Here is a 12617-nt window from a genome sequence, read left to right on the forward strand (position 1 = left end):
GGAGAGGGATGAATAATTTTGTCTATGTTATCCTTATTTCATATAGATACAAATTGAATGCATATCCCCCTGTGCATACATACGTATATGCATACATACATACATACATACATACATACATACATACATACATACATACATACATACATACATACATACATACATACATACATACATACATACATACATACATACATACATACATACATACGTACGTACAAAGTCACGTCCTCGTCGTGACATGCATACATACATACATACATACATACATACATACATACATACATACATACATACATACATACATACATACATACATACATACATACATACATACATACATACATACATACATACATACATACATACATCGTCACGCCGAAGACCCGGGTTCGATTCCTCACATGGGCACAATGTGTTAAGCCCATTTCTGGTGTCCCCCGCCGTGATATTGCTGGAATATTGCTAAAAGTTGTGTAAAACTAAACTCAGTCAGTCAGTCAGTACATACATACATACATACATACATACATACATACATACATACATACATACATACATACATACATACATACATACATACATACATTAATACATTATACATACATACATATATACACATATACACACATACGTATACATATACATGCACACGCACACACACACACACTATGAAGATATGGTGTATCTGATGGCATTTGCAGACTTTTTTCTATAGAAATATCATTGATTGCTTCTGTATTCTTGTATGTTAGCACAATGTGTACCTATCAATGTCATATATTGACTTCATGTACTGTACCTATAAACAAGTGAAAAAATGGTAAATAAAAAAATAAATAAAAAGAGTACCAGTGTGGTAGGTTATGAACGACAGTACTGTAAACCATAAGTATAACATGCTTATTACAAGCTGTGTTTTTGGTCCCGATAACTGCGGCACATTTTAGTCGAAATGCGTACAACGAACTTCGGATACAGCCAACTAAAATTCATGGTCCCTTTACTATGTGTTGAGAAATTGTTAATTCAAAATTGGGAATATTTAATGACTTTTGCCACAGACTTATTGGGAATATTTAATGACTTTTGCCACAGACTTATTAGCCGAATATCGGCTGTGTGGAGGAGAAAATCAGCAAGGAAGTCTCCTCGAGAGATAGCCTACATAGTACATACAGTTCAAAACAGTGTTTATATTCGGTGCATGATGTATCATGCTATATAATTTGATCTGTTGTCAGGTTACTGAATAAATGTATGTCTGTATCCCACCGTGCGCATTAACATGATGTAACGCTGTCCAGCATAAATAACTTCCTTAAGTGCTCGTGGGTATCATTTCCTTATATGTCATTGGCAGGCTTCCTCCACGCAATTCAGCACAATCAGATTCACATCGGAGACCTGTCCATGTGAGGAGAATCCCTATAGCTTCTAAGCCTGCTCAAGGATCATCGTCTCATTCCACACACCAAGCAGCCACCTTCAAGCATGGACGCATCTCCCGACATCTTCCATCGAAGCTGTATACAGAATCCACTCTGTGACTGCAGCAAGTTAGCATCTCACAGCTTCAGTGTTGTCAGCTACAACATCCTTGCGGAGTGTCACAGGAGGCTGGGCGACTACCATCAGTACACAGAGAAGAGATTCCTCACGCAGGAGTTCCGCCATCAGCTGCTGCAGCAGGAGCTCCTCTACCTGGACGCTGATGTCATCTGCTTACAAGAAGTCAACCCCAGCTACTACAATACCCATCTACATCCAGCTCTGTTGAAGTAAGTAGGTGTTTGTGATCACCAATAGAAATCTCTTAGTAAGAGATGTTGTTTATTATGTTGTCGGACAGCGCTCTTTGATATGGTTGTAGAAACAGCACACATGATTGTACATCATTTGTTGTACAATATGGAAGGAAAAGACTGGAGAATATTGAATATTGCATGATATGAAAGGTGACTATTGGACGGTTGAAGTCATCCTTCTTATCATACAATCTTGTGGAGAGTATTTTAAGTAACTTTAAATCTTTAGGCATAATGCTTTTAAAAAACCCATTTAGATCTGTATTTATAGTTCACGTGAGTATATCAGTTGAAAGGAACTGACTATTATCGAATGATAAACCACCGATATAACTGAAACTTAAGGTAAACTTCTTGGCAAATTAACTTGTTTTGACTTTTCCAAAGAACCTGTATAAAGAAACAGATGAGCAGCAAGTGGGATACCTACTCCTTGCCACTAGTTGAGCGGAAACTAGCTGTCTTGTCTCATCACTGTAGATGTCATTTGCTTATACTATTGACAACTGTCCTGAACCTCTGAAGATAGGTTCATTATTGCATCTAGAATCACCATTCTCAGTGACAAATGGATAGAGGACTGAAGTTTTGTATGTGGGATTGGACTAAAAGTTGAAAATCAAATGTTTTAATGGAGCTAAATTTGTTTCTATTATGAACTTGCAAAAAAGAAAAATCGTTGGACTTTATGAGAATCCACATGGTGTTAATTCCTCTCATCTCAAATACCCTCTGTGAAAATATGCCATGGTAACAGGTGTGTTAGTAGAATGTGTATATTGGCCTCTACGAGGAAGGTAAGGATACATAGGATTTGTTACAGTGATGTTGTCAGACATCATTTCACCAGTCAAATTGGTTGTTTGTTTTGTCATTGTCCAAATAACTGAATCAAGCTAGGTGACTGGGTGTATATCCGTTATACACATTATAACTCTGTTCAGTAAAACATGGCAGGTTGACACATACTGTTTATACTGTTTGATGTTTGTCATGTATACTGCGGAATACGTGTTGTGAATATGACAGCTTCATGTAAATATAGAACTATAGATAGAGAATTAATATTTCGCTCGGGCAATACACAATTTCACACTCGTTTCGTATAAGTCATATGACACACTTGCTCGAGTGTAATAATTTCTTCATTATCCATTTTATTCATGTACTTTTGTGCAGAAAACATGGTAATTGACGTCACGTTCAGTTGTGTAATGATGTCGCAGATGAAATACAGAAACAATGTTTGCTAGGCAAAAGTGACATGTGCACATGTGCACATGATATATATGACACTGGTTATGTTTCACCATATGGATAATAAACAATGTTATGTGTCATGCTCACTGGATGTAGGGTTAAGGAAATGGAGGGTGTAGGATGTGTGAACCTGCTCCAGTGATATCGATGTAAAGGGCCAGTTAGTGTAACATCCCAGTTTATAGAATATCTAATACAGTTTAATATGCACCTTTTGATATTGACCACGCGTCTGTTGAAGCAGGCAGTTATATGGTTTGTTGAGGCTGAAAGCTGATAATGTTCTATAGGCAGTGTTTAAGGCACAGAGCTGATAGCAGTCTGTAGGCAGTGTTTAAGGCACAGGGCTGATAGCGGTCTGTAGGCAGTGTTTAAGGCCCAGAGCTGATAGTGTTCTGTAGGCAGTGTTTAAGGCCCAGAGCTGATAGTGTTCTATAGGCAGTGTTTAAGGCCCAGAGCTGATAGTGTTCTATAGGCAGTGTTTAAGGCCCAGAGCTGATAGTGTTCTATAGGCAGTGTTTAAGGCCCAGAGCTGATAGTGTTCTATAGGCAGTGTTTAAGGCCCAGAGCTGATAGTGTTCTATAGGCAGTGTTTAAGGCCCAGAGCTGATAGTGTTCTATAGGCAGTGTTTAAGGCCCAGAGCTGATAGCAGTTCTGTAGGCAGTGTTTAAGGCCCAGAGCTGATAGCGGTCTGTAGGCAGTGTTTAAGGCCCAGAGCTGATAGCGGTCTGTAGGCAGTGTTTAAGGCCCAGAGCTGATAGCGGTCTGTAGGCAGTGTTTAAGGCCCAGAGCTGATAGCGGTCTGTAGGCAGTGTTTAAGGCCCAGAGCTGATAGTGTCTGTAGGCAGTGTTTAAGGCCCAGAGCTGATAGCGGTCTGATAGCGGCAGTGTTTAAGGTTTAAGGCCCAGAGCTGATAGAGCTGATAGTGTCTGTAGGCTGATAGTTTAAGGCCCAGAGCTGATATGTTCTGTAGGCAGTGTTTAAGGCCCAGAGCTGATAGTGTTCTATAGGCAGTGTTTAAGGCCCAGAGCTGATAGCGGTCTGTAGGCAGTGTTTAAGGCCCAGAGCTGATAGCGGTCTGTAGGCAGTGTTTAAGGCCCAGAGCTGATAGCGGTCTGTAGGCAGTGTTTAAGGCCCAGAGCTGATAGCGGTCTGTAGGCAGTGTTTAAGGTTTAAGGCCTGTAGGCAGTGAGCTGATAAGGCCCAGAGCTGATCTGTTCTAGTGTTTATGGCCCAGAGCAGTGTTTAAGGCCCAGAGCTGATAAGGCAGTGTTTCTATAGGCAGTGTTTAAGGCCCAGAGCTGATAGTCTGGGCTGTTTAGGCAGTGTTTAAGGCCCAGAGCTGATAGCAGTGTCTGCTGAGGCAGTGTTTAAGGCCCAGAGCTGATAGTCTGTAGGCAGTGTTTAAGGCCCAGAGCTGATAGTGTTCCATAGGCAGGTAAGGCCCAGAGCTGTAGGCAGTGTTTAAGGCCCAGAGCTGAGCGGTCTGTAGGCAGTGTTTAAGGCCCAGAGCTGTAGGCAGTGTTTAAGGCCCAGAGCTGAGAGTCTGTAGGCAGGTGTTTAGCCCAGAGCTGATAGCGTCTGTAGGCAGTGTTTAAGGCCCAGAGCTGATAGCGGTCTGTAGGCAGTGTTTAAGGCCCAGAGCTGATAGCGGTCTGTAGGCAGTGTTTAAGGCCCAGAGCTGATAGCGGTCTGTAGGCAGTGTTTAAGGCCCAGAGCTGATAGTGTTCAATAGGCAGTGTTTAAGGCCCAGAGCTGATAGCCCAGAGCTGATAGCCCGGTCTGTAGGCAGTGTTTAAGGCCCAGAGCTGATAGCGGTCTGTAGGCAGTGTTGTTTACGGCTCAAGGCTGGTACTGTTCTCCAGAAGGTATTAGGCAAACGGCTGATGGGGGACTGTGGACTGTGAGTTGGCAAAGGACTGCTCTTACATAAGACGGATCATCTTGTATCTGTTCCAGGCATGGATACGAAGGTGTCTTTATCAAGAGGACCCAGGACTTCTTTGATGAAGGGGAGGCTACATTTTTCAGAAGTGATAGATTTTCACTTGAATGCCACAAAGGAATCCCCTGACGGCGAGTTTGATAAAGGCAAGTTATATATAGCGTCTTTGCGGTGTTCCAAATCAGTAAAATCATGATCACTAATATAGGAAGTTGTACTGCCTGTTACACTATTATTGTTGTATGTAATCCGTATCAATGTCCTTTAGTCAAATGGATGCTCTACGTCCCAAGTCTCCTGTTAGATATAAGCATACTTTCCAGTGGATTCAATTGATTTCCTTATCTCCACGTCAGAATGTTGAAATCCAATTAGTTCAAGAGATCCTGATAAAATACTACGTAGGAAAATAGATTTGTACGCAGAAGAATAACTAAAACCATGTCCCATGGGCACATTATTCATGTGTCACGTGAAACAGTCTATTAAAGCTACCATTTGTTCCTTTGATAGTCTTTTTTCCTATCAAATTTCATATAAAATCATATAAACATGGCAGTTTAGAATGTGTCGGCAAAATAGATTAGTAATAGCAGTAACACGCAGCAGGTGTTCGTTTATGCGTCCATCGTAAGTTCAGTACTACTTGCCGGTTGCGGCTTCTGGTATAAAATCTGATGCAGTAACATAACACCACCGAGATTGACGTTGTTACAGCTTATATTTTATCTGTGGCTTGAACAATGTGCATGGAGTTATTTCCTATGGGTCGGAAATGTTCTTATTTAAGGCAGATGTCATGGTTAAGTATGTTTCTTATGCCAGAAGTACACACTTAAAAATCTTTACAAATATGGCGAGATGGCAAAGAAAACGTTTATAATTGAGTAAATACATTTTGGTGAACAACGGGTATGATCAATGTCTGTGAATCAATGAAGTGTATGGGTGCAAAAGCTACCTTCGCTTACAATCTAGTCTTGGTGAATTCAAAGTTAGATGATAGATTCAAATGTATGTGTTTCGTGGCTGCAGACGTTTATTTCCAAGGGCTTATCTAACATGCTTAAATATTTTGCCATGGACCCACTCGAAGCAAAACAATGTGTACACAAAGAACTTAATTAAGCACCCCCAGTATTTTTGCAATGATAGGTTTTCAAACGTACATAAAACTTCTTAGGGTCACCACGATGGAAAACAGGCGTTTTTCTGACCCGTATGATCCTTTGACTCATAATATACGGTACCTAATATACGACAAACTGGTTGGAATCCATGTTGATTTTATGATGATAATTGCACATTAAAAACACACACTGATTTTCATACAAAACCATGTCTGTACAAGTATGGCTCTGAAATGTTTAATGTTGAATTTATTGTAATGTGAACATTCAAAATGTCATTATGCGTGTCTTACAAGATTCAAGGTCAATAGCGATTGTAACCTTGTTGCACACGACGACCAATCTCCCAGATATGCTCCAAAGGGTTAGGATCGGGGTTCATTCAAACGTGAGATATGTCCGGGGGTGTCTAACTAAGTTCTTTGTGTATATTTACCTGTTTCCATCCAATACACGTATTTAACTTGTTATTAATATGGAATGAAAAGGCTGTAGATGTTCTGATTTTGATAAAGGAAATCATTTGACAATCAAGTGAAAACTGATAATTTCCTTTGATAATCACATTCTAAACCTTTCTCTTCGAATAGTTGTACACAGGCCTTGTAAAACTGCAGCAGCTAATATTATCAAACCTTTGTCAGTGAAGCTTCTTTAGTTCTGACCCTGCTGGGCGGATACCTTAATTTGCCATTAGGCAGTAAACAGTTAGCGACTGAGTTTAGTTTTACGCCGCTTTTAGCAATATTCCAGCAATATCATGGTGGTAGAACACCAGAAATGGGCTTCACACATTGTACCCATGTGGGGAATTGAGCCTGGGGCTTTGGCATGACGAGCCAACCCTTCAACCACAAAACTAACCAACCGCCCCGACCAGTAAAGAGGAGCAGAACAAGCTGTTATAAAAGTTGGATATTGCAAATCTGGACGTCTGGAGTAAATAGGTCCTACAGAAATGTTGGAAGTTATTAGTCACTTATGAAGACATGAATCGCATTATAACAAATGTTATTTATTTGATAATGTTTTTAGAGTAAATAACAATCTAAATTACATTAGTTATTCAGAAGCCTAAAGTGTTTTTTTTTAAAATGACAAAGTTCTTACGTCTCACCCAAAATCACTTCAGTACCAAGACACAGTAGGTATCTATACCGTAAAGAGATGAAATGATTCAGCAAAATTCACTGACATATGTACAAAACTCTCTAATGTCTGGCCACATGTACAGAAGGCGAAAGGCATGGAACAGGACACGCTTCTGTGGAACGCCGTTGAGAAATACCTGGACCGGTCCGATGTGGTCAGCATCTGCACGCTTCGCTGCAACCACACCGGCAACAGACTGACTGTAGGCAATGTACATGTCACATGGGATGATCTGAGGTGCCAAGATGTCCAGGCGTTACAGGTTAGATATCGTTGTTTGAATCTCAAGCTGCTCATTGATTGATAGAACTCTATTGTTGTAAATTATAAAGTGAACAAGGTGGTAAAACTCCAGGACATTTAACAATGGTCCCTAATTGGAAGATATAACAGAACCAAAGAAAGTAGAACTGTGAAGATCAAGGTTAAAATTGATTTTCAGTAACACATGCTTGTCGTAAGAGGCTACTAACGGAATCGGGTGATCAGGCTCGCTGACTTGCTTTGACACATGTCATTGTATCCCGATTGCGTCAATCGATACTCATGCTGTTGATCACTGGATTGTCTGGTCTAGACTCGATTTAGTATTTACAGACCACCGCCATATAGATGGAATATTGCTGAGTGCGGGTAAAACTAAGTTCACTCACCTAAAGAAAGTAAATGGTTGAGGCCAGTGTGGTTGCACACAGCTCTGTGGTGGGGTGTGACTTTATCAGCGTATAGATGTATGGTTTCCTGCAGTTCTGGAGTGAAGTATTATCAGTGTATTCATCTCGTGGTTTCTGTCAGCTATTGTGGTAGAAATAGATCGCATGGGCATGTATGTTCGTGGTTAGGCTTCTCTGATGGGTGGGATCACACAAAGAGACCATGCTGTTTTCAGACGGCACTGTTGTGAAGTGAGACTTACTCTGTGTGTTCGTACTGTATTTTTATACAGATCTGTTGTGAAGTCATCCTCGATTATCTCCGGGGTATACGTTACGATCACTCTCCACTATACCCTGGATGCATCCACGGCTTGGCCCAAAAATTTTATCACCTCCCTTTGCTGGCTCCGCATCATCACAGTAGCCAATCAGCGAAGCCGCCATTACATCCGAGCTTGTCAGTGTCAAAGATAGCGGTTGCAGTCGCGAAGGTTTGTTCGCAGTGTCATTCAGAATTTGGGGAAAATAATACAGACAAATTGACAGATCTGAAACTTGTGTTGCCAAGTTTAAACGGTTAGATAAATTAAGAAGCAAAAGTGAGTTGTGATTGGTTTGCTCAACTTCCCAGCGTAGACACCTGATTGGATAAAAAGCCAGCAAAGGGAGGGAATAAAATTTTCGGGCCAAGCCGTGGATGCATCCAGGGTAAAGTGGAGAGTGATCGAAAAAAACGCATACCCTGGAGATTTTCGAGGATGTTGTGAAGTGAGACTCCTGGTAGTCGTGTGTTTTCAGACAGATCTGTTGTGCAGTGAGACAAAAAGAGTATAATGTTATCTTTTTTAGTGAGTGTCATTGTGCCCTTAGAATCAAAGTGCTGTCGGTTGGAGAGTGGAATGATTTCGTGATTGAACGGTTTTCAATGTGATTTTAGTATCAGACAGCAGTGAGACCTACTTGGTGTGATCATCTTTTGATTTCAGATAACCTCTGCCGTGAAGCATGTCATCTTGCAGGCAGGAGGAGATGAGTTCCCTCACGTTATCTGCGGAGATTTCAACTCCTTTCCAACAAGTGCTGGCTATCAGTTGATGTGTGATGGCTCCCTGTCAGACTCCAGCAAAGCATTTTTGACATCAGTTCTAAACATCAAAAGTTCTACAGGACCTGTGAGTATACAAATGTTCATTATAACAACATATCATATATTTTATGTGCTCAGACAAGGAATGACGTGATGTTTCCATGTCTTCATGTACATTCCCCATAAGTCCAGTGGACCGTTCGATACATCTGGGGAAAAAGCTAATATACTATGGCAACAGACCGTTGTAATTAATAGTTTCGTGTTAGCGTGTACATTTTTCATTTACTACAATACACTGTATGTTTAATGGGGTTACCAATTGTTTCAGAGGTCATTGATCAATTATCTCCTGGAAGAATTCAAACACACATCATCGAACATATCAAGTGCCTACAAAACCTGTCTGGTAAAAATTCATAATATCCCAGAACTGTTCACACGAAGCTACGGGGACCGTGTCTGACTGAACATCATATACAGATCTTGCTGGCAGTAACATGTCTTTGGAGGCCTAATCGTCCTCTTGTCCATGGCGTCATCATTAACGGCATGGAGTTGCATACACCGGACATGTCATAAATTGTTGATCGTGGTTTTAAATCTTTAATTATCCCAAGGGTCATGATTCATTGTTGGTTAACAGTAAACTTGTACATGTGGAATTTACAGGGGGGTAACCACCGAAGACCTTCATTGCTTTCCACTCCCATTCCCGCCATTCACTTGCCCACAATAATATAACTGAAATATTGTTCATAGAGGCATTTAACCTGACATATATGCCATGGTCAGTATCTTATCTTTCTTGTAACAGGGTCATGAGCCTGAGATCACATGTCGTGACTACAGCTTCATCGGTTGCTTGGACTACATCTTCTACGGCAGGGAGGGACTTGGTGTGGCAGACGTCCTTGGGATAGTAGACAAATCAGTTATTGACAACAACGGTGGGCTTCCGAACAAGGACTTTCCATCGGATCACTTGTCACTGAAGTCAACACTCTACTTTAAATAGGTAATAGTACAGGTGAACCATAACAGGCCTTCTGTTCCCAGGGGCAACCCTGTACGCATAAGGTAACAGTACGTGTTTATGCAACCCAAATACAGTATCACGTGACGTAGAGCACTCAGTAAGTACTAACAACAACCCTGACCCAGTTGGAATACTGTATCTGATCAACACTAACAATCCCACCTACAGGGGAGACAGTATTCTGTAACAACGCACAACTCCTTCTACTGAATATTTTGTCACTGGAACTAGAACTTAGAACTGCCTTCTGAGAATACTGTATCTTGTCACTAAGAACAACTCACACCTACACGGCAAGTTTTATCCAGTCCCGAAGAACAAACACCCCCATTCACACACCCCTCCCACCTGGCTACTGGCAGAAGTTTAACACATTTATGAAACACCTTATGATGATGGTGAATATATGACCAAAAAACAATTAGTTATCCCCCGCAACGCGTTTTGGGGGGGGTATTAAAATGGACTCAGTCGTCCGTGCGTGCGTCCGTCCCGTCCGTGCACATTTGTCTTTTCCGGAGCAGAACTCTAAAACCGTTCACTATTTCTTCACCAAACTTGGCACATAGATAGATCTGGTGGTGTACTGGTGCCTTTTGGTAGTTTTGGAATTCTGAATAAAATATGTTTGGCGTTTCCGTGGCAACAAGTTTTGACTTAGCCTGAAATTGGTGGTAGTACACTTTTCCGGAGCTGAACTCTAAAACCGTTCACTATTTCTTTACCAAACTTGGCACATACATAGATCTGGTGGTGTACTGGTGCCTTTTGGTAGTTTTGGATTTCTGAATAAAATATTTTTGGCATTTCCATGGCAACAAGTTTGACATAGACTGAATTTTGTGATAGTTCTCCTTTCTGGAGCAGAACTTTAAAAACCTTTCAATACTCTCTTTCCACTTTTCTAAATACACACCTAAATATTTGACATAATCATAACTCGTAGACATAATCATGAAAAGTATTTTGCCATTGAGGGGGATATTGATGACTTTGTCTTCTTGTTTATCCTATGTTTCAGATCTAGTGGGAACAAGTCAAGTGTTGGTCGAAGAATACTCATCTTTACCATACATCTCCATGTTTCCTGTTATAATACAGGACAATACACCCAGGAATGGTTTAGTACTGGTGAACAATTGTACTTGCTATGTGGCAGTGATGTTTCACATTGCATTAGAATTCTCCAAGCTTACTTAGAGACAGTATTCTTGGGTTCATGTGCACACAAATTTCCGCTTGATTGTTGGAAAGGATTGAGGAAGTCATAACATATATGCCAGAAATATAGCATTGTGATGGAATGATTGTCTCTCCTCTGACATTAAAACTGGCCCTTGATAACACTGACAGACTGTGAACAGTACCACGCTACTGTAGCTCACCTGGGTATGTAGTGAGTGAGTGAGTTTAGTTTTATGCAGCTTTCAGTGATATTCCAGCAATGTTACGTCGAGGGACATCAGAAATGGGCTTCACACATTGAACCCATGTGGGGAGCCCCGGTCTTTGGCAGCTGGAATGTTGGAAAGGACGGATGGAAGTGGAAGCAAGAACCATAGTCATGCCAAAATCCTAAAATGTGAAACACCAAAGTTTGATGGTTCATCCCTCCTTTAAGTGTGCATCAGAAAACTATGTCATGTAAAATCTTTTATGTTGTGATTTACAAATAATTACGGGTAACAAGTCTGTATGGATGTTAATATACTGAACAGCAAAAGTAATGCAAGTTTGGCTTTTTGTCAAGTTTTTTAATAGAAGACAACCAAAATCATGTCTAATCATTTATTATATAGAAAACACTGTCAATTTAACAGTTGAAAGTTGCTGTTCACATTTAATTGCAAGACGTTCAAATTGATCACAGTCCGTCAACTGGAGATACCCCTGAACGCGAAAAGTGACAGTCTCTTTAGTAGCGCGTATAGCCACCTTGAGCTTGCACACAGGCCGTGCAACATGGCCTCATTGAGTTCACTAGAGTCTGAAAGACTGCCTGAGGCAACTGGTTCCGCTCAAACACCAATCTGTATTCCAATTGTGCAAGTGTGAGTGGCTGTCTACCTGCCCCAATCATCCGTCCAATTTCGTCCCAGAATGTTCAAAGGGAGCCATATCCGGGAAAGAGACGGCCATGGAAAAATGTTAACATTGTTCTGAGCCAGATGATCCATCAACACCCTTGCTGTGTGAGGGCTGCTGGCGTTGTTGACGTGTCAAAACTGGCCCCACATATGGCTGTCGGCAGTGGATTCCAGCAGCCCGAAGACGATGCCTAATTGTATCGCTGGACACTGCTCCACTTGACCCAAGAACTAAGGCTGCTGTTACTGTTTCTGCTTGAGTTCGGTTCTTTAGATGAGTGACCCGGATGAACCGATCTTGTCACTCGTTGCCGTCCGGTACGGGGACAATCAGCAGCAACCCCGGTTTGCTGATGACGTTGAGCAAGTCGTGTAATGTGGTAAGATGACAGCCCAATTGCCTAGCTACAGCAGTTGCAGAGCTACCTCCGTGCAACTTTCCAATGGCCAC

General features: G+C 41.3%; 1 protein-coding gene across 5 annotated transcripts in view; it reads left to right on the top strand.

Moving 5' to 3' along the window:
• The window catches only part of LOC124261927 (CCR4-Not complex 3'-5'-exoribonuclease subunit Ccr4-like), a 39818-nt gene extending 28524 nt beyond the window's left edge, over positions 1–11294 (top strand). For 4 of the 5 annotated variants that reach the window (XM_046696290.1, XM_046696289.1, XM_046696291.1 and 1 more), the window contains exons 2-8: positions 1364–1781; positions 5030–5161; positions 7380–7559; positions 8940–9125; positions 9372–9449; positions 9858–10058; positions 11101–11294. In XM_046696290.1, coding sequence (XP_046552246.1) covers positions 5123–5161; positions 7380–7559; positions 8940–9125; positions 9372–9449; positions 9858–10058 — 684 coding nt within the window. In that variant the 5' untranslated portion in view covers positions 1364–1781; positions 5030–5122 and the 3' untranslated portion in view covers positions 11101–11294. The remainder of the gene's footprint in view (positions 1–1363; positions 1782–5029; positions 5162–7379; positions 7560–8939; positions 9126–9371; positions 9450–9857; positions 10059–11100) is intronic. The other variant, XM_046696294.1, reaches the window with a different exon arrangement.
• The last annotated feature ends 1323 nt before the right edge of the window (positions 11295–12617 follow it).

This window comes from Haliotis rubra, unplaced genomic scaffold (genome assembly GCF_003918875.1).
Source record: "Haliotis rubra isolate DU_JTF1 unplaced genomic scaffold, ASM391887v1 Scf816, whole genome shotgun sequence".
NCBI lineage: Eukaryota > Metazoa > Mollusca > Gastropoda > Lepetellida > Haliotidae > Haliotis > Haliotis rubra.